Source organism: Paramormyrops kingsleyae, chromosome 1 (genome assembly GCF_048594095.1).
Source record: "Paramormyrops kingsleyae isolate MSU_618 chromosome 1, PKINGS_0.4, whole genome shotgun sequence".
In the NCBI taxonomy this organism is placed as follows: domain Eukaryota; kingdom Metazoa; phylum Chordata; class Actinopteri; order Osteoglossiformes; family Mormyridae; genus Paramormyrops; species Paramormyrops kingsleyae.
The window spans coordinates 29795544-29816589 of NC_132797.1; the positions used below are offsets into that span (position 1 = coordinate 29795544).

The 21046-nt window shown below is 48.2% G+C and overlaps 2 protein-coding genes across 10 annotated transcripts in view; one reads left to right on the forward strand and one right to left on the reverse strand.

The window, feature by feature from the left end:
- The window catches only part of kmt2ca (lysine (K)-specific methyltransferase 2Ca), a 74163-nt gene extending 66059 nt beyond the window's left edge, over positions 1-8104 (forward strand). For 7 of the 8 annotated variants that reach the window (XM_023826785.2, XM_023826790.2, XM_023826793.2 and 4 more), the window contains 12 exons: positions 138-253; positions 363-600; positions 1439-1575; positions 1974-2072; positions 2688-3813; positions 4061-4197; positions 4291-4421; positions 4723-4891; positions 5267-5383; positions 5475-5548; positions 5859-5967; positions 6272-8104. In XM_023826785.2, coding sequence (XP_023682553.2) covers positions 138-253; positions 363-600; positions 1439-1575; positions 1974-2072; positions 2688-3813; positions 4061-4197; positions 4291-4421; positions 4723-4891; positions 5267-5383; positions 5475-5548; positions 5859-5967; positions 6272-6364 — 2546 coding nt within the window. In that variant the 3' untranslated portion in view covers positions 6365-8104. The remainder of the gene's footprint in view (positions 1-137; positions 254-362; positions 601-1438; positions 1576-1973; positions 2073-2687; positions 3814-4060; positions 4198-4290; positions 4422-4722; positions 4892-5266; positions 5384-5474; positions 5549-5858; positions 5968-6271) is intronic. The other variant, XM_072713262.1, reaches the window with a different exon arrangement.
- A 382-nt stretch (positions 8105-8486) lies between these two features.
- Positions 8487-20834, reverse strand: galnt11 (UDP-N-acetyl-alpha-D-galactosamine:polypeptide N-acetylgalactosaminyltransferase 11 (GalNAc-T11)). Of its 2 annotated transcripts, none has more exons than XM_023826777.2 (13): positions 20643-20834; positions 19248-19295; positions 16770-17072; positions 16101-16224; positions 13968-14134; positions 13655-13780; positions 13301-13550; positions 13085-13202; positions 12703-12855; positions 11696-11914; positions 9625-9729; positions 9395-9532; positions 8487-9300 (listed from the first exon to the last, which is right to left on the reverse strand). In XM_023826777.2, exons 3-13 carry the CDS (start codon positions 17032-17034, stop codon positions 9169-9171), a joined length of 1797 nt encoding a protein of 598 aa, XP_023682545.1. In that variant the 5' UTR covers positions 17035-17072; positions 19248-19295; positions 20643-20834; the 3' UTR covers positions 8487-9168. The 2 variants fall into 2 exon arrangements, with proteins under 2 accessions (XP_023682545.1, XP_023682544.1); XM_023826776.2 differs by having other exon boundaries at positions 19248-19324.
- Positions 20835-21046: the final 212 nt, after the last annotated feature.

The following is a 21046-nucleotide window of genomic DNA, read 5'->3' on the forward strand; positions in this document are numbered from 1 at the left end:
GATGATCTATTGACTAACTGATCATCATAAATATGAAACAATGGCACACAATCACCTGTGGAGTGTTGCACACAAAATTAGGGGACTGGTGTAGTGGAAAATGATAGACATGTCCTCTCTTTGGCATGCTTGCACAGGTTCTGAAGCCAAACACCAGGAAGTGAAACTGGAACCCCAGTTTGGAGAGGTTCCAAATTGTTCCAAAACAGACCTGGTGTCCATAGCTATTACCCTGAGTCCTGCTGCGACAGAGGTGAGCAAAATCACCATGTTGCTGTTGGGTTAGGAGAGTCTTAATTGCCTGGTTGTTTGACCAGATCCTGGTTATGCGCTGCATTAAGATAAAGCTTTGTCTTCTTCAGAACATCCCCAGTGTGGTATCGGCTGTCGCTGACCTACTGTGCATGAAGGTCCCCAGCAGTTATGAGGTCAGCAGTACACTTGATCGGGGGCCCCTGTCATTCCCGGGGGGCCTCAAGGCACCCCCGCAAGGCTTTGAGGCCCGTCACCCTGCCATGTTCCCCGGGTCCTGTTTCCTGAGGCCACCCGGACCTCCGGGGATGATGTCTGCTCAGGTGCACTACCCTTCTCCCAGCAATGGTGAGTCAAAGCTTGGAGTCTCAGTGGGTGGGTGGACTAGAGGTGGGATGGGTTCTGCTTCAAATCCCTAGATGAATAGCCATTGTATCTCCTATGTTTGTCCCTTGAAGCTCAGTTGAATTGGCCAAGATGAGTTAAAGATCATTTGAGTTGAGTAAGATGAGCTGAGGATCATAGTATAGAGCATTTCATAACCGGTGAGGCACTGTGGGTCTTCTGATGAGATTTCTCTGCCTTTGTTGCCTCATCAGTTGACCATATATCTCGACTGGTTTCAGACCCTGTAAAAAAAAAACACCTGTCCCATTGATATTACGTTGAAGGGCTGCCTGGTAACCATCCTCAAATTAGCCCCTCTGCAAGACATATAAGTAACTATCGATTTGCCCTGTGTGACCAAAGCGCTCCTGCTTTCAGTTTACGTGCATCATTATCGATCAAAGCCCAACGTCGTAGAGGTTAATGAAACACAGTAATGATTTTGCACCGAGCTTGTTAGCGTGCAGACTCTTCATTTAAGTTCCTGGTGTCAGATCTCATCCAGTAATAGTAGCCAAGTGTCCAAAGGTCCTAAATGAAAAGGGGCTTGAAATTACCAGGATTAATTGGCCTGTTTTTTCCTTCATGTATAGTAGATCTAAGGACCCTGTACAGCTGGTGAGATGATTCTGAAATTTACAAAGGTATATTAGGGAATGAATCCTGTCAGACATGGAGGGCCCGTAGAAGTTTTCATGAGGTTCTTCCATATAGAATTTCACTGTAATCAATGTTTTCTGATGAGTCCGGAGAGTATGAGTGTGAGGACCTAAGACTAACTTGTGGCTTCTTGTTCCAGGTCCAGTTGTGGCCAGAGGTGATTATCAGACTGGGAAGGGCGGACCAGCACTGAAGCCACAGTGGTGCTGTCACTGCAAGGTGGTGGTCCTGGGCAACGGAGTGAGGAGATCTACCAAAGATCTACCCTGCGGACTGGTATGGGACAGTACGGAATGGCAGGCTTGTGGGCCAGGATTGTTCCTGCATCTGGCTCAATATTAATGCTAGCAGGTTGTGTACAAGAGTTCATGGTAAACCTGAGACCTGACTGGGAAAGAAATCATATGATTATGTAAGTGGGCTGCTGTTTGTGGTCCCAAAGCAGTCACAGGATCACACCGTGTTGTCGGCGTGGTAAGGTCCCGGCTGTGTTGCTGATAGCTAAGCCTTGGGGACTCAGGGTTATCTAAATGTGGTGCCCCTTGGTTGTTCCCCACAGTATGTAAATACTCCAACTTAACTTGGTGTCAACAAAGGTTTGACACGATGGGCAGCTTTAATCTCACGTTCCCACCACGCACTGTGCAGTGCTTACACCCCCGTTTGTGCTCCAGCAGGACAACTGGGGCCGTCCAGAGGGGACTCTGGTGTTCTGCAGTCTGAATTGCTTCATTCTGTATTCGGCTGCCCAGTCCAAGGCCACGGACGTTAAGGTATTCGCTCGATCCTCATTAAGACAGCTGAGGCACATCAGGACAGAAGCATTGAACATAGGGTTAGGGTTAGGGTTAGGGTGTGGCTCATACCCAGAGAAGAGGCAGACTGGTGTCCTTCGTAAGACCCGGCAACCAGCTGGTCCATCACGCCTTTTAAAAAATTAATAGCGTACCGCATTTCATTGGACTTCATTACATTTTTAATATTAAACTTGAGGCTTGAAGTATGTCCTGAAACACAAGAGCTTATTGGATCTTGGTTTCCACTAATATTTCAGAATAGTTTTTTTATAGCAGGAAGTCAGTTTGAAAAAATATAATAAAAATTGTGACAAGTTAACGCTGAACTCCTTCGGGGAAGCTCGTGTGCTTTAAATGTCAGTCGATTTTGTAATTAACTCCCCGTCAATGAAAGAAAGCGTAGAGTGCCCAAGGCACACGGTGATATTGGGCTTCTGCAGGGGTTTTTCAGTTATGGGGCCTATCACTGAAATCGGTCTTGGTCTGAAAGGGAGAAATACCACTTAGCTAAAACCAGATGGATTTGAAAAGCAGACATTTTCGAAGACTCTCATATCATTCTCTTTTTTCTTTCCCTCCCTAAAAATGCAGCAGACGATGTCAGCGGCCCCACACGCAGACATCAGGGAGAGTCTGGCTAAGGTCTCACACCCGTACAGTAACAACATGTCCACTCTGGATGTCCACTGCCTAGCCCAGCTGCAGCCCAGCCAGTCACCCCCGTCCACACCCCCCATTGCCTTCCCTGCAGCCGCCTTCGACCCCACCAAGGCCGAGGGCAAACCCGATGCCCTCAAGGTCACTGTCAAGCTGAAGCCCCGCCCCCGGGCGATGCACAATGGCACAGACGACCCTCGTCACATTGGCAAGAGATGGAAGGGTGTGCGCTGGAGGAAGTGGACTGTTCAGATCGCAGTGCCCCGGGGCGACCCCCAGCTGCCCTCCGAGGACGAGGTAGACATGCTCCTACAGAAACTGGGTGCCTCGCTGCGACCCGACCCGCTGCCCCGGGACCAGCGGCGCTGCTGCTTCTGCCATGAGGAAGGCGACGGGCTCACAGATGGGGCAGCACGGCTGCTCAACCTGGACCTAGACCTGTGGGTGCACCTGAACTGCGCGCTGTGGTCCACAGAGGTGTATGAGACCCAGGCGGGCGCCCTCATCAACGTGGAGCTAGCACTGCGACGCGGCTTGTCGGTGCGCTGTGCCCACTGCCAGCACACTGGCGCAACAAGTGGCTGTCAGCGGCTGCGCTGCACCAACGTCTACCACTTCACCTGTGCACTGCGCACTCAGTGCATGTTTTTTAAGGACAAGACCATGCTGTGCCACGCCCACCGGCCACGTGGTGGCGCCCTGGAGCACGAGCTGCGCTGCTTCGCTGTCTTCCGGCGCGTCTACGTGCAGCGGGACGAGGCACGGCAGCTGGCCAGCGTGGTGCGGCGTGCTGAGCGCGACCACACCTTCCGCGTGGGCAGCCTGGTCTTTCACGCCGTGGGACAGCTCCTGCCCCAGCAAATGGCCGCCTTCCACTCAGCCACCGCCATCTTTCCCATGGGTTACGAGGCCAGCCGTATCTACTGGAGCACGCGTCATAGCAACCGCCGCTGCCGCTACCTGTGCTCCATCGATGAGCGCGACAGCCGGCCCGAGTTCAGTATCCGTGTAGTGGAGCAGGGCTACGAGGATCTGCTGCTAACAGACACCACGGCCAAAGGTACTGTGGCCTGGTCTTGACATCGCCACCCTGTGAGCTCTTTGTGTCCAATATCCCCCACATTCTTTGTAGGGTTCGATACCCTGATCTTGTTCCAGCACTCTACTAACAACTGGAAAGCTGCACAGTGATACATACCCAACACTGTGGCACTCTTGCACCCAGGCAGGATAGCAGCTACTAATTACCAGTCAGCAGAAGGTGTGTTCCAAAATGTCAACTTCACATTTCCATACTTTCTTTGCAGGGGTCTGGGACAAGGTCTTGGGGCCAGTTGCTGAGCGGAGGGCAGAGTCTGGTATGCTGAAGCTCTTCCCCATCTACTTGAAGGGAGAGGACCTCTTTGGACTCACGGTCTCTGCGGTCACCAGGATCATCGAATCGGTAGGAAGTGTCACCACTTCATCAGTCCCCATACGAACATTCAGACCTGTGGAATCCGGGCTGTGCTTAACGTGCCCCCCCTCCATCCCACAGCTCCCGGGAGTGGAGGCCTGCGAGAACTACACCTTCCGCTACGGCCGTAACCCCCTGATGCAGCTGCCCCTGGCCATCAACCCATCAGGCTCAGCCCGCTCTGAGCCCCGAGCCGGTCCCCATGCCAAGAGGTTCGTGTTAAGATATTTTCTATGGCTTTCACGATTTTCTGTCATCCCCACATGCCCAATCCTTCTTCCATCTACCTGCTTGTGGTCTTGTGGTGATTCTGGGATGAGTCATTTTCATGGTCTGTCATTGAAACTTCCTGCTTGAATGAGATGAGTTGCTCTTGTGTTTCACTGGCTTTAACTACCCCATTTTCCTTACCCCCTGCTTCAGCTCGACTTGCTTCTCCATTCTCCACACCCTGGTATTAAAATGCTTCAGTACTCATCTTGTCCCCCCCTCCACCCAACCCACTTACTGCAGGCCTCACACCTTGACCAGCACCAGCACTTCCAAGTCCTTCCAGAGCACCATCACGGGGGAGATCAGCGCCCCCTACAGCAAGCAGTTTGTGCACTCCAAGTCATCACAGTACCGCAAAATGAAGGCCGAGTGGAAGAGTAATGTGTACCTGGCACGGTCACGCATCCAGGTCAGCGCCGTTAGCAGCGTGTCTGCAGCGTATCTATATGTGCCTCGTTTGTGGAGTTACCCACCCTGGGGTGCCAAGGCTGCTGGGAGCAGCCCAGCAGGAGGCCACCAAGGATGCACACACACACACACAAATTCTCATTTAGGGTCTCCAGCTATGCTGTGATGGTCACAGACTAGGCCTAGTAAAATTGCAGCCAGCATTTTAAGTTGGAGCTGTTCCCACTTAGAAGACACTGGATAATGAATCCTCAAATGGCAGCCAGGGGAGATGTAGAGTAGTGTGGATAAAGTGAGGAGGCGTCCACCATATCCAGTCCTTAACCTGCTCCGCTCCCTCTCCTGGATCTCACTGTAGCTGTGCGTGTCTGTCCAGGGCCTGGGTCTGTATGCTGCCAGGGACATCGAGAAGTACACCATGGTGATTGAGTACATTGGCACCATCATCCGCAACGAGGTGGCCAATAGGAGGGAGAAGATGTATGAGTCGCAGGTATGAGCCAAAAGACCAGCTGTGTTTGATGCGGGTTCCTCCTGATGCTGTCCATCTCATCTGTCTTCCATTGCTCTCTCTGATGTCACAGAACCGGGGCGTGTACATGTTCCGAATTGACAGCGAGCATGTCATTGATGCCACGATAACGGGGGGGCCTGCCAGGTAGGTGTCCTTCATGGTTCCACCTAAGGCCCATTTCACATTGTTGTTCCCACAGAAGAACAGGAAGAAACTTACTGACTCCCCGTACTTACTGCAAGAGTTAACAAGCAGTTTTCCATCTATCTATCCATACATCTTCCAACCATATATCCTGGTCACGGTCCCTGTAGGGGGCTTGGAGCCCATCCCAGCACACAAGGCAGGGAGCCGCACTGTTCAGGACACACACAACTTATACGATGCTGATGTGTAGCCTTTCCGGAAGCCTCTATCTGACCCTCTTACTGAAGCCATCAGCTTTTTTCTGCAGGTATATCAACCACTCCTGTGCGCCGAATTGCGTTGCTGAGGTGGTGACCTTTGAGCGAGGACATAAAATCATCATCAGCTCAAATCGGAAGATCCAGCGAGGAGAAGAGGTGAGGCGATCCACCCCCATTATTAATGTTGGGCGGCCCTAATGGGCTTGCTGCCCCCATAACCTTTAAAGTCTTTGTTCCCGTAAGACCTCAGCATGGTATGGAGGGTTTAGGAGAGCCCTTTGTGGGCCTTTTAATTCCTGTAATCCCATCAATCTACAACTCCCCGCAGTGACCACAAGCCCTTGTGGAAACATTAGACTCCTGAAACACTCATCCATGGCAGTGCTGCTATGGATGCCCCCCCCCCCCCCAACCAGCGCAAGGGCCAGCACGTTAATTCAGCATCTGTCTGTCTTAACAGCTCTGCTACGACTACAAGTTCGACCTGGAAGATGACCAACACAAGATCCCCTGTCACTGCCGGGCGGTCAACTGCCGGAAGTGGATGAATTGAGGAGGAGGAGCATTCCTTAAACTTTACAGGCGCGGTCCTGTGGAAAAAAGTAAAGTACTGTCACTGGGGGGAGGGGGGAGGAGGGGGGAAACACAAAACTGTGAGGGGAGGGTGGAGCCCGAAGGTGTAACAGGCACAATGGTGGGGGGGGGGGGGAGTGAAGAAGTGATGAGTTAATGACATTTTTAATTTATTTTCTTGGAGATGGAGGTGCTCGCGTGTGCAGTGTGTGTATGATTGGGGGTGGGTGGGGGGGACTGAATTCACCAGCGCTCAGGGGGGGTACTGTGCTGTCCATCGCCTTATTTCGTTGTTTAGGGGCAGGCCCTCTGCGTTTCGGATCGATATACACACACGTACGAGATGCGTGTGATTGTCGTAGGCATCACTGAATGAGGAATGCATGGGGCTGGCTTCCATAACGACAGCACTAAGGGAACGTGTACTTGCACTAAAAATCCATTTAAAATACTTGATTCCATGAGTCAGTTTATTTTTTTTCTTTTCGGTTTCTGTAAAATAAGCCTTTTTTGTATTTATTGTTGAGTAATTGAATTAAGCTATTTTTAAAATCGACGTAAACGTGAGCAGGAAGTCGATCTGCCACTGGTGTGCCTGCAGGGTCCTTACACCCTGTGATTCCTGTACAAAGTGTAAATATTTGAAAAGTCTAAAACTGTCTAAAGAACATATAGAAATTATTGACCAAATGCTACCTTAACTTCACAGCTGTTTGGATGATGTATTTGTGTTTTTTTTTTTTTTTTTGGAGAAATTATTTAAAGGATGTCATAATTTCTTTGAGAGTATATATACAAACACTGTATAAATATGTACAGAATATGTAAGTAAAAAAAAAAAAAATCAGAAGTATTTTTGTTGTATCTAGAATTTAGTATTGTTGTGATCAGAGTTTTTTTTTGACCACTTAAATGATTTTCCCTTAAGGTCGAATAAGATTGTTTGGCCTTTGTATTATGAATTGATTCAGGCCAATCAGGAAGAAATCAGTGACATCCTTACTGTTAATCAGGTTTGCGTTTAGAACTAGTGATAACTGTGAATTATGATTTTTTTTTTTTTTTTTAAATGAAATCTCCCAGATGGTAAATCTTTTTTTAACTTGTAGTCATCAATAGTCTTTTGTTAACATCCAGATCATACAGATGAAAGCAACGTGTCATTCAGTGGCTGCTTGGAAAGCAAGCTTAGCTAACAGGTTTCTGAAGTTTGATTTAAAGATTTAAAAGCAGAACAGTGTGTGTTTTTTCCCCTTTTATTTCGTTTACATCTAAGGAAAACACCAGTTTGTCATAACTTCTTGACTAGACAGTGCAGAACAGTCTATTTGCAAATTCTGGTACTGACAATTTATAAACCAGTTTGACATGAAGAGAACTTTTTGTTTGTGCACAACTTCAGTGGCTTGTACAACAGTTGGTATATTTAGACAGTCTTGAACTAAATATCGCATGATGTATTTTTAACTTTCAGAAGAATCAATTGTGTATATATATTTTCCTGAGATAGCTGTAATTGTTTCTTGGATATATTTTTTCTTCTTGTATGATATTCCAACCTCTTACCAGTATTTTGTCCTCTTTAGTAGTAGAATGTTCCGTTTAAAAAAAAAAACAAGCCTTTTTTTTGAAGTATAAAGAGTGTGTATTGGGGTTTGGAGTTTGTGAAACCAGATTTAGAAGCATTTACAAAAAATAAATATTTTACATAACTGTGTTACTCCCCGTTTGTCCATGACTTAAGTGTCAGGTGTACAAGTGAAGAACAATCTTCAGTCTTGCCACCATATTAGTTTCATTTAGAGGCGATATACTGTTAACTTACTATAGGTAACGCCAACCACATGTATTTGCCAGTATTTCTCAGCCCAGCCATCAGGGACTCCAGCCGGTCCACATTTTTCACACAGTCTCTTGCCTAGTTCCCAGCACACCTGTACCTGGTATTCATTGTTCTTGATTGGCTCCTAGCTATGAATGGAGCAATGGGTATGGACTGTGTGGAGAAACACCACAGTACAGGTTTAAACAGTGGGCTTGTTTTGGCTACACTTTGTCTTTTGAAAATGACTGTGTAATAGAACACTCAATCCACACCTCTGTCAGCCAAAATGCACAGGCAGTTATGTTCAGTTAAAATCTTTATTTTTCTGGGTTTACAAGATGATCTGAATGTACCTGCACAAACCTGATACATTCACACTTATGGAGACTAATACTGCATGTCACTTTGTTACAAAAAAAAATGTTTCACGCTCAAAACGTCTCGTTAAAATCTTAGCATGTGAAATCCCACAAACCCTCACCAAGCTATACACTCATTACACAGAGTAACAGTTCTCTACCATTAATGGACATCGGAGTCATTCTAATTAATGGTGACACATTAAAAGCATTAATTTCCAAAACCTCTAAAACTTGACACTTCATAAAAAATTAACCAATGCCCATAAAAAAAGAGGAGTTTATTTGGCATCAAATGAATGATCTATCGCGTTTTTAAAGCCATGCCTTAGGATAACACCTTTTCAGTCGGGGAGAAAAACCTGAAAATCTTTATGTGCTAAATTATAAAATTCAGGCTTTATAGGATTTTAAAAATTAAAACTACAAAATTAAGACAGGCCACACACGAGAGCTTTACGGTCAGCTGACATCTACGGACTTGTTGGAAGGAGCCCCCCCTACAGAGGTCCCCAGGCCTGCACAAAATGCTGCACCAGTGAGCGGCTATCAATTACGACCCCCCCCACACACACACACAGTTCCTGTTCCTGCCATAGCTCAGTCTTCCAGTTGCCACTGCTGGGACTCTGAGCCGTTGCATATCGCCATGGCAACGTAGCCTTTATGGCTGAGGGGGTCGACCGCGGCGAGACACTGGCCAACAGAAACCTGGTACAGGCGGTTGCTCTTCTGGAAGGTAAAAGAAAACACAGGTAGTGCACGTTTCAACAGTTGGTGTTTGGAAGATGGAGGGCTGGAGTGGGCGGTGCCCACGGCCACTTACCCCCAGAGTCCACTGCTGCGAGCCCCCCGAGCCGTGACACTTCATGAGCCGTGGCGGGTCCGAGGAGCGCACCTCAGACACGTCCAGGCACAGGAGGCCTGCCAGGATCAGCTCCTGCTCCTCATCATACGCCCACTCCTGTGGGCGGTGGCAGAGGTGTGGCGTCACAAGTTGGCGGGACAGTTTCCATGGCAACACGTACAAAAGGCCATAAGGATGCAGGGCACTACCTGCTCAGGGTCGCTGGGGTGACAGTCCCTCAAGACCACAATTCCCCCCTTCTGACTGGGTCGGCCCTGGGCCACCAGACACTTATTGGCCTGCAAGTTTCGGAGCTGGAGACAGGAGGGTGGGGGGAGGCTGGATCAACACTCCGAATAAGAAGGGAAGCCAGATGAACAGCAGCTTCAACGTCTATACTGAGAAATGATCACATTAAGCAATTGTCAGCATGTTTTATCCTGATACTGCAGGTCAGTGGGAGGACCCAGAGCTGTTAATCATAGTATAAATGCCTCCTGATTGGCCGGTTGGGCCAGGCACATCTGCATGGTGCTCGTTAGGGGTTACACTCTAAGGGCTTGGTGACACTGAATTGCAATGAATTGTTATAATTTCAAGATTAATTATATTTCATTTGTGCTGCTCAACTGAATGGCTCTATTCCTTGAATCCCACAGGCAGGATGAACATTAATGCAATCTGGTTACTGCCAGTACATGCATCTGTAGCAAAGGGGCTTCTTTTAAGTACTTTAATCTTTTCTAAAACATTTAAAATGTTTCTGACCATTTAGGCTGTTTTTGACCATATGGCTATTTCTGTTATTGATCCTTCTGGTCTGTAATTGCCCTACCCAGGCACGCATACAAAAGATCCCTAACCAGTTAATGCCAAATAAATGCTGAAAATTATTGAACCTGGTTGGTGTGTGCCACACTGCCACCTGCTGTTCATATTCATAAAGCATTATTGATCTTCTGCTGGACACCCCTTAGATCAGCGGTCACTAACAGGCGGGTCCGGACCCAGAAGCTGTCCCATACGGACCCGGACCGACAGCCAAAACATTTAGTTATTATTTAGAACCTGACGGTTTTTTTTATTTTAACCGGCGCAGCGTTTGTAGTCTTTTCGGTAGAGGTTTAGCAGTAAAACCGCCGTTTCCCACGCCAATGAACGTCAAACACCTTTGACCGCCACGCAAGACGTATTGTTCGGCGTATGCAGCCCTTTGTCTGCGCTAATGTGCCTTTCGTGTTAATAGCAGCAGCGAAGCTAACACCCGCAAACTGAAAGCGTAATGTTCCTAACAGAGTGGCTGCGCTCTCCTGAAATCGTAAAGCTGAAAAGTTTTCAAATACAATATGTATTATATAACACGTTGGATAAATAGACATAGTTTATTGTTGATTTCATGTTCGTTGAAGTTTCTGCATTTTAATATATGTATAAAGTAATGTTATATAAACTCGTGAAACAAAAAATGTACGTTTTCAGGGTTGCCAAATCTCAAGCATCTGGCATGACACTCAGGCTTTAAGACTCATGCTGGAAATCTTATGGCAAATCTATATTATTCCATTATAAAACCAAAAATTAGCTACGTCGAAAGTGTATTTACACGGTTAAATACAAAAGCAGACTATTTACAAGGTAAGAACTGTTACATATGTGTGCAGACATCTCGAACTGAAAATCTCACTCCAGCCAGCTGGCATAAGTTCTATGTCTCGTGACAAATAATGTCAAAACGTTTTTGAATTGTACTGAATTAATTTGATTTGACAGTCAGGTACTGATTACATACAATGTTGATGCAACTAATAGGCTACTTAAATATATATCACACTATTAAATAGTTAGACATTATGATCTTCCGGACCTTTGCTTCAAGAATTTCTCTCTAACTGGACCTCTTTAAATTTTAGTTGAATACCCCTGCCTTAGATGCATCACTTAATTTAACAGGTTTTCATATCACAGGTGTTGTCTTGTGATTGGATGCAGGGACCCAAGGTTTCCGCACTGAGACATTACTGATTGGTCATGAAAGCCCTATCTGGATTTGTAAGCAATGGGCTAAACTTCGATACCAAGTCATGAACGTACAGACAATATTGGTGGGGGGGGGGGCATTGACAGAGGCTTTTGTCTTTATTTAAATGTAAATCAGTTCCAAAGGTTTTATGGCAGGAACCGTTGTGGGGGAAGCTATGGTGATATCATCAGCAGGTTCCTGTGGATGGACAGAGGTTGGATGCATGGACATTCTTCCACCCCAACAGGGGGCAGCCTTACCCGTCCCCGCTGCAGGACCTTGGGCCTCCTCAGGCCCTTGTTGAGGAAGACGGGCTGCTGGGCCTTGCCACGTGCCTCCGCCGCCTGCATCTCAGGGTACACGTGGTCCAGGTACCACTTGAAGGAGTGGCACCGCAGCCGCTGCCTCACGGACAGCCGCTCACTGATGTCGCCATAGCTACGGGTCCTCAGCTCTGGGCGCAGGGCAAAGTACTGTTCCTGATTGGCCGAAGGGACAAAGAAAGGAGTGATTCCTTAAACACGTGGTAGCCCTGATTCACTAAGCCCAGATTCATTCATGTCTATATTGAACAGCATTAATACACCCAGCACAACTCCCATAATTCCCATGAGCAGACGTCATTTCATCATTTGATCATTTCAAACCGACAACACGGTCAGTGGGGTTAAGGGCCTTAAGGGGGAAGCACTCAAAGCAGCACAAGGCTCTGCAGTAATGTATTACACTTAATATTTTTAGCCATTTTGCTAATCCTTCTTCCCAGTCAACTTAGACAGCAAAATTACATCACAGGTAGCTGCACTTAGTAACCCCTCTGGCAGGATTGTGTCTTCGTGGGTGCCGTGTTAGCCTGTGACTGGAAGTCAAGTTCACCCGTTAAATGCAGTATTGTATTAGCAGTCCTTGATATTTTATTTCTGCTTTACCAACCTTTGCCTCCTGAAAGCAGGCTGATGAAACAAGAACAGAAGGTTTGGGGTGAACAATCCCCCTCAGGCCAAATTAGACAGAGGGAGAGAGACCAAGAGCATTCCGTTCCTACATTAAGTGGGTTAGCTATTCCGGGTCTTGGGAAAGTAAATTAAACAAGCACCTTTCTGATGAAATAAAGGGCAGATGTGGTACGTGAAGTTTCAGCCAATCCCAATGTGCACCAGGCTCCACTCCCCTGCACCATCTAATGTGGCATAAACCTTGAGGGCGGAGCTTAACCTCCACCGGGTGTCTATTCCTATCCCCCATTCAGTCAGTGACCCACCAGTACCTTGTACTCATCCATCCACACGTGGGCCAGCCGTAGCGAGTTGTGCGCCATGGTGTCCTGACCACCAGGGGAGCCATAGGGCCGCCTCTTGCGGAAAATGTGTCCCACACGTGAGCAGGGGATGATCAGCAGCTGACCCCCACACATCCAGATCTGCGAGGAGCCGGCAACCAGGTCAGGACACAGAACAACCGACCCCCCCATTCCAAGCCCTCACGTCTGGCCTGGATTCTCAGACAGGTCCAGGTTTATCATGGGAAACCTAAACTGGACTAAGTGTACATTCACCACCCAAGGAATCCGCTTTTGCCGCTGGTGGTGTCTCTCCGGTCCCATTATACGCGAACACCGGCTGGGGAAGGAAGGACAGCGTCCTCCTTACCCTGAAGGAGATCTCCAGGTTCTCTCCACCCCAGATGTCCATGCCGCTGTCATACTGGCCCAGTTCGTTGAAATAATTCCTGTCCATCGCAAACAGACCTCCCGCCATTGTTGGAGACCTGCCAGAGTAATTCCAAACTGATGGTTAGCTGCTCCAGCCACAGAATTGGACGTTAGAAAATGGACATTAAATACAGGCGAACTGGACCACTTGTACCTGATGGGGGCAACAGCCCCGTCTGGGCTGTTTAGGTCTGATGGAGGTACGGGATCCCACTTGAAATGGAGGCCCCAGTTGAATCCCCCCCTCACAATGGGGGAGGGGCTGTAAACCAGCGTGTCGGCGCTAATGATGTCGATGACAGGGCACACGACCGTGCGCCGGTCCTCCTTGATGGGTGCCAGCAGCGGCTGCAGCCACATTTCGTTCACCTCACAGTGACTGTCCAGGAAGACCAGCACTTCCCCTGTTGCAGGACAATGCCAAATCCGTCCAATCAAAACTAGAGATGCCGCTTATTCTGGCCTATGACCACCACCAGCCGTTTGAACGTGGCAGATGGAGAGTCACCTGTGGCATGGGAGGCGCCGACCATCCGCCCCCTGATCAGACCCTCCCGCTTCTCGTTACGCACCAGCTTGACCTTCCCCTGCAGGTTCTGCTCGATGTAGGCATCCAGCTCCCCCTTCAGGTCAGCTGTGAAAGTACAAGATGGCAGGCCAGGGATGAACATTGTTGGGGCCACCCATGGGCATTAAATAAAAAAGTCAAATACTTTCTGGGACAGACACAGAAATCTAATCTCTCCTTCTCTTTCTCCTACTGAAGTCTTTTTATGACTAGTGTAGTTTCTGTCCCTAGCCATGCCGGGAAAGACACTTGCCCAGCTCGCTGTCGTCATCCACCAGTATGATCTCGTGCAGCAGGTATGCGGGGGTGCGGTCCAGCACGCTGTGCACAGTGCGCAGTAAGGCCGAGAGCGCCTCATTGAAGAAGCAGATCACCACACTGGCACTAGGCAGCGCAGGGGGGTACACCACCTCTTTGCACCTGTCGGTGGAGGGGTCAAAGGTCAATGTCCAGTTCCTCCCCCCCCCAATGAAGCACGACAATGTTAATACACTGAACATTTCTACTTGTTTTTTCCCTTTACTTAGGGCACTTTTCCACCGAACCAGGTACCGTACTTTCGGTACTTCCATAAAGTACCAAAAGTATGGTACTTCTTTTGTGTCCGTTTTCCACTGGTACCGGCACCAAATGACATCATCAGTGACTGCCCCTGACTGACATCATCACAAAGTGTGATGTGGTATTTCTTTTGCTGAATTCAAACATGTTATGATCCTTCACTTTCCTGTAGTCCTGCTTAAGTTTTTTGATTTTCAAATGGCATTGTTCGGTGTGTCACATGTGCCCCATTTCTTCCAAGGGGCTCGCTATTACGGCAAATACTTTTTTATTCCGAGTCGTGTCATCCAAATCCCACTGGATCTGTTCATCCGACCATATGGCGATTAAACCCTGTTTCCTAGTTTGTCCATCCTTCCGTTTTACTTTTTTTATATTTTTGTTTCTACTGCTTTTTATTTAGTTTCTCGCTGTGCACTGTGTATTTTGTGTTTCAGCGGCAGGCTATTTGCATAACCAATCGACAGCAAATACGTTTGCAAGTCCCACCCCAGAGTACCAAAGTACCCCAGCTGGTTTGGCACTTTTGGTACTGGTACTCGACCGGAAGTCAATGGAAAAGTGAAAGTACCGTACTTTGTGCGGTGGAAAAGTTCCCTTAGTTGGCATACTTCTTAGTACACTTCAACAGGCTAGGGGGCGCTGTCCTAGTTAAACTATATGGACAAAAGTATTGGGACACTTGGCCATTACACCTACAGGAGTTTTTATGATTCCCATTCTAAATCCATAGGAGTTGGTCCCCCCTTTGCAGCTATAACAGCTGCCACTCTTCTGGGAAGGCTTTCCACTACATTTTGAAGTGTGTCATTCATTTGCTCATTCATCTAGAACAGGGTTATTCAACTCACGGTCCTCGAGGTCCGAGCACTGCTGGTTTTCCAGCCTTCCTTTACCTGTCAGTCAGGTGTGAAGCCTCTGACCAATCAGAATCAGTAATTATTAAACTAACTACCTGGGAAAACTGAAAACAAAGCCTGGATTTGGAATCGAGGTCCAGATTTGAAGAACCCTGATCTAGAAGTACATTTGTGAGGTCAACCCCTGATGTTGGACTTGAAGGCCTGGCTCCCAATCTCCATTCTAGTGCGTCTGAATGGTTTTTGTTGGAATTGAGGTCAGGGCTCTATGCAGGCTAGTCAAGTTCTTCCACACCAAAACCCACCCAACCATGCCTTTATGGACCTTGATTTGTGCACTGGGGCACAGTCATGCTGGAACAGAAAAGGGTTTTCCCCAAAATGTTCCCACAAAGCTGGAAGCATAGAATTGTCCAAAATGTATTAATATGTTGAATCATTAAAAGTTCCCTTCACTGGAACTAAGGGACCTAGCCCAACATCTGAAAAGCAACCTCATACATCTATCCTCCACCAAACTATACAGTTCGCACAATGCACTCAGGCAGGTAATGTTCTCCTGGCATCCGCTAAACCCAGACTTGTCCATCAGACTGCCAAACGGAGTCGGTGATTTGTCACTCCACAAAACACATTTCTACTGCTTCAGAGTCCAGTGGTGACATGCTTTACACCACCCCATCCGACACTTTGCATTGTGCTTGGCGATGTGAGGCTGGCATGCAGTTGCTCGGCCATGGAAGCCCATTCCATGAAGCTCCGGGTGCACAGTTTTTGGGGTTAATGCCAGAGGAAGTTTGGAACTCTGCAGTTATTGAGTCAACAGAGCATTAGTGACTTTCACATACTATGCACCTCAGCACTTGGTGACCCGCTCCGTTACTTTAAATGGGCTACCACTTCATGGCTGAGTTTCTGTTGTTCAGCAATTGACCTTCCAGAATAGTGTGATCCCCCCCACTCACTTCCCGTTGCGGGTGTCGGGGAGGTCCCGGTGGTAGCCCAGGCGATTGCTGATCAGCATGTTGAAGGCATGCTTGTGGTAGCCCTCGTCCCGGACTTCCTGGTCCTGCTCATTGAAGATCATGCCTGACAGTGAGAAAAGCAGGTCGCCACACATGTGGTCACGTGGCCGCTTGGTGACAACCCCAACACATGCATCCCCCCCCATTCACCTTTCCTAAGTAAAGTGATTTCTTCCCATGGCATTTTGGGATGTGACTGCATCAGACCACCTGGGGGATCCTGATAAACAGGGTTTTAATTTAGATTACAAAAAAAAAAAATTATTAAAAAAACACCTGCAGCTTTAATAAAGAGCAGCGGTTCTACTTCAGGCTAAAGCCTGAAACCAGCCCCAACACCCCAGGCTCAGATTCAAAGTGCCAGATGCTGATCCTAAATCAATGGAATTGATCCCAAGTCCCCACACTGCAGACATTGGATTACCATTATCAGCTGGGATCATTTAAGACTGATACAGATAGCGTTTCCAGATCACACACACGGATAAAAGGTACAACAGAAATGTCCCCCTAGGATTTAACCCTCACCTTAAACTTCATTAATGGATGAAACAGACTTGCAGTGTCAGTGCAGGTGCCAAACCCTTAAAAATGTAGTCAGACACCTACCCATCTCTGGTGAGAGCTCAGCTGTCCTCTGGTTGCCCGCTGGAGCCTTGCGGCGGTCATTGGGGCGAGGCTCATGCCCAGGCCAATGCGTGATACGGGGCTGGAATCGGTGCTGGGAGCCCCAGGGCCGGACCCCCGGAGCAGGGGCGCTCCCAAGGGCCAGGCCGTCATGGCTGAGGTTGAAGTAGACGAAGAGAAGGACGGACCAGGTGGCCGACGTGAAGAGGCAGCCGTAGCAGAAATAACGCAGTGTGACACTGCCCATGGTTGCCCTGGCATCGCTGGAGCGGCACGCTCAGGGCCCTGCGGGGGGAACCAAAGGGTCAGGGCTACCCACCATGGAGCAGAGGGGCGTTCGGGTATGAGAAGGTCGGTCTGGGACACGCAGCACAGTACCTCGTTTGTGCTACGATGGGGCCCCCTTAGTGCTGGCAGGGGGAATGGGGGGGCGGAGGCTGGGGGCTTTACAGCCTGGAAACCCCACATGTGGATCTACGGTGCCACAATCAGTCAGTCCACAGTGCTGGAGCGAAAACGTGGGCGGTGGACCAGAGGTGCCCCGGGGACGATGGTAAGCGGTGGGCACATCTCTGGTCACGGCAGCACTCTTCCCAACATGCCCCACTTTTAAAACGCCCTCGTTAGCATCTCCAACCTCCCACCTGTCTCTTCAACTTTGTGCAAGTACCATTACCCCCCCCCCCCCCCCACATCATGGCTACCGCTTCAGTCCCGGATGAAGTTCAAAATATTACTTCTCACTTGTAAAGCTCTGCATAACCTTGCTCCTCTCTACCTCAGTGAACTCTCTCTCTCTCTCTCTCACCCCCTAATAATCTCCTCGCTGATTCATGCACCAGACTGTCCACCATGGGAGGCAGGTCTTTCAGTGTCATGGCCCCCAAACAGTGGAACTCTCTTCCACAATCTCTCTGTGTCTGCTCTTCTTTCTCTTCCTTCAAATCTGAACTAAAAAGACATTTCTCTTCCATGAACATTTCTCTACTGTCTCTTCCTGATTACTGATTTTTTTTTGTTTCCTGTAAAGCGACCTTGGGATTATGAAAAGTGCTATAAGAATGTAACCTATAATCATTTTATTATTATTATTATGTTAAAATTTTTATTTCTGAGCTGACACCTCTTTAGTGGGACCCTGCAGATACCAAGCAAGGAAGAAGCTCCCCTTCCAGACCCCTCTAATCACTTCTATCACATTACCATCCATCAGCTGATCGCCCCCTGTCACTTTAAAGCCGAATCCAATCAGCAGTGGCCGTCAGCCCTGGGCTTCCTCATAGCGTCCCGCACCTTTCATCATGTGGATGTTACATCACACTGCTCAGTTTCATCATCTTCTGCTGCTTGGAGATATCACGTGGAACGCGGGAAATGCGCTCTGGAGCATTAAGGCCCAGCGTGCTACTGGGGGGGGGGGGGGGGTTTCCGCTTTAGCGAGGCTGTAAACACCATGTTCATACTGACCCTGTGGGGCTGGTTTCACATCCTGCTTCTCTCCACAGGTTAGGAGACTGGAGCTGGGGTGCCACTGGAGACTGTGGCCCCCATAAATGCGTACCAATTGGATTGTTTGGAGGCCCCACATATGTTCCAAGTTTTTTAGGGACCCTGTCCCTCTGGGGCCCTTGGAATAGTCCTAATCCCCCCCCCCCCCCTTATGGCACCCTTGAACTGGAGCTCTATACTTCCTTAATGTCCAGTTTTTAAAAAGAAACCATCATACACACAGACCCCCTAACAAGTAAGAAAAAAGTAAAATTAGCCCCTCATCAGTATAGATCCCCCCCCCCCCCCCCCCCCAGCTAACAGAAAGCTTTGTGGCGTGGCAGGGGCGCTTTCACTGTGGCAATAAGCAGGGGAGTTGTCAGAACCTGGCTGGGGGGGGGGGGGGGGAGGGGGGGGTCGCAACATAGAACCCTGAATATACCATGGGGATGGTCACAGTTAGAGGTTACTGCGACACCAGGACAGCAGACGTCCCACCAGGGGGACGGTGCTGCCCCCAGCTGTCTGGGCAATGGCCCGACTGGCAGACGGAGATGTCCTCAAGGTGGGACAAATTGAGACAGGCACAGCCTGCTGGCCCCAGACTGACAGGAAGTACCAGCCATGGTGAGGATTCAGGAACACAGAACTAATAAGGACATTTTAACCTTCCAACAAATCTGCAGAACTACCAGATTCCCACTGCCCAGCACCTCTGTGTGCCATCGCCATGGAGATTACGGATTGCGGGGTCGGCGGTTCACGGACAAAACGGTACGTCACACCGAAACACATGCAGAGGGTTTCAGAGTCCAAACCCCACTGCATCCCCCGGGCCCCAGGCAGGTGCTTCCATTAACAGCAGAAAAAACAAGTACTAGGAATTGATTTACTAACTGGAAAGGAGGCCAGAGACAGGGGGGTGTCCTGTTGGGGTGGGGGGGGGAGGGTAGACTTAAACAGGCTACTCACCCTTCATCTGTCCTCCTCCGTCTTCAAAGTGCCCTCAGGTGAAGTCTTCTGAGTGGGGAGGCATAAGGTGACATCTTCTGTAGTTTGGTAACAGCCAGACCATAAGATACCATCACAAAAACAGAAAATCAGTCCCAAAATCAAGGCGAGCTCAAATTCCTCAGGGATTAACTGAGGTTATTAGATGCTCAAAGGCAGATGAGAAGACGACAGACCGGGCCACCGCTATAGAAATTAAGACTCGTTAAAGCCGAAAGCCTGTTGTTCAGTAACACGGGGGATACTCTTATTTAACTAGCCGTCGGGCGACCCTCAACCTTTGCACTGTCTGACACCGTATAATTACGGCATGTATAAAGAGACTAAAAACAGCAATACACCGTATTCCTACAGCTATAAACCAGGAGCAACTTCAGCCTATTACCTAAAAAAAAATAGTGCAGAAAACTTCAGAAATTCCTACGGAATCAATTTCAGTTTCATCTCTGCAGCTGTCAGATTTGAATGGTTTCTGTCTTAAAAGACGCGGTGCAGATTTTGGCGATTGAAGTACAACATGTGAAAGCAGTTAAAGGAAAGGCTGAAAGGGGGGAAACAGGTCTCAAACTGCAGATGGAGATTTTAAAGAACTGGGACACAGACTCTGAGGTTCTCTAAAGGCAAAGCTAAGAATAAATTAACACCACTTTGCTCCACATACAGACCTGTATTCCTTTAATCTGTTTGACCTGGCAGCTGACATAATACGAGTAAACGGCACCAATCTGTTTTATTGCAAAAGGAGGTATATCGTAAACAGATATCTAAAGGATTTGCAAGATCGAGAGTTTGAGCACGGAAATGGGACCAAAACCCAAAGCAGCCACTACCGACACCTTCATGTATACCCTTTCCTGATCTGTGCGTATTTACGTAGACAAAATTTTTATTATATAATCCCAGCCACATGTCATGTACTTGGCAACAGATGGCACTTTTTCTGTCATAACACACATAAATTATAATAAACTGTTGATATTTTCTGCGCTACATGCATATATATATATATTATCATTTTAACTAGTCTAACTACCAAAACAACAGCAGTGTGTAAAAAAGCTGCAGGATCAGAGCAGACTGGTACTGTCCAATGGGGTATAAGACAACTAAATAAAGACCAACAAATCTGACAAATGGAGCCACGTTCCCAAAAGTTACAAGCAAGTCAGCTGTTAAAAAACATAACAGAGTGATCTCAGATGGAAAATAAAAAGAAAATAAATAAAAAATAGAACGATGCGAAGAAAAAGCTGAAGGGTGATTCATTTTAGCCAGCTAGCTAACGAGCAGCTGCTGGGATATGATAGGACGCGCTTCGGCACCTTCATCATCAAACAACACGGCGTTTCTGCTCACCTGAAGACGGACATAAAATACGCACATAACGCGACACCTGGGTCAGTAAGGAATGATGAGAAGGGACACCACGGAGCACTTTCCGATCGGCACGGCAGCTGTACTACAAAACGCAGTCCGCGGATCCCGTGACCAACCACCAGAGCGCAACCACATCCCCATCTGCTAGTCCCGCTGCCAACTCCGGAAGCGGTCATAGCTGGCCCTTCTCAGCGACGCCCAATCAGCGATGGGATACTCTGCTCCTCTGACCAATCAGAAAGCAAAAATCAAAGCTATTTATGCGGAATCCTACTGCGTTTTCACCAACACTGTCACACGTTGGCAATGTGCTTGAGAAGGAAAACAATTGAAGGTTTATTTGTCTGCGATGGGTAGGCACCCCGTCCCGGGTCGTTCCCTGC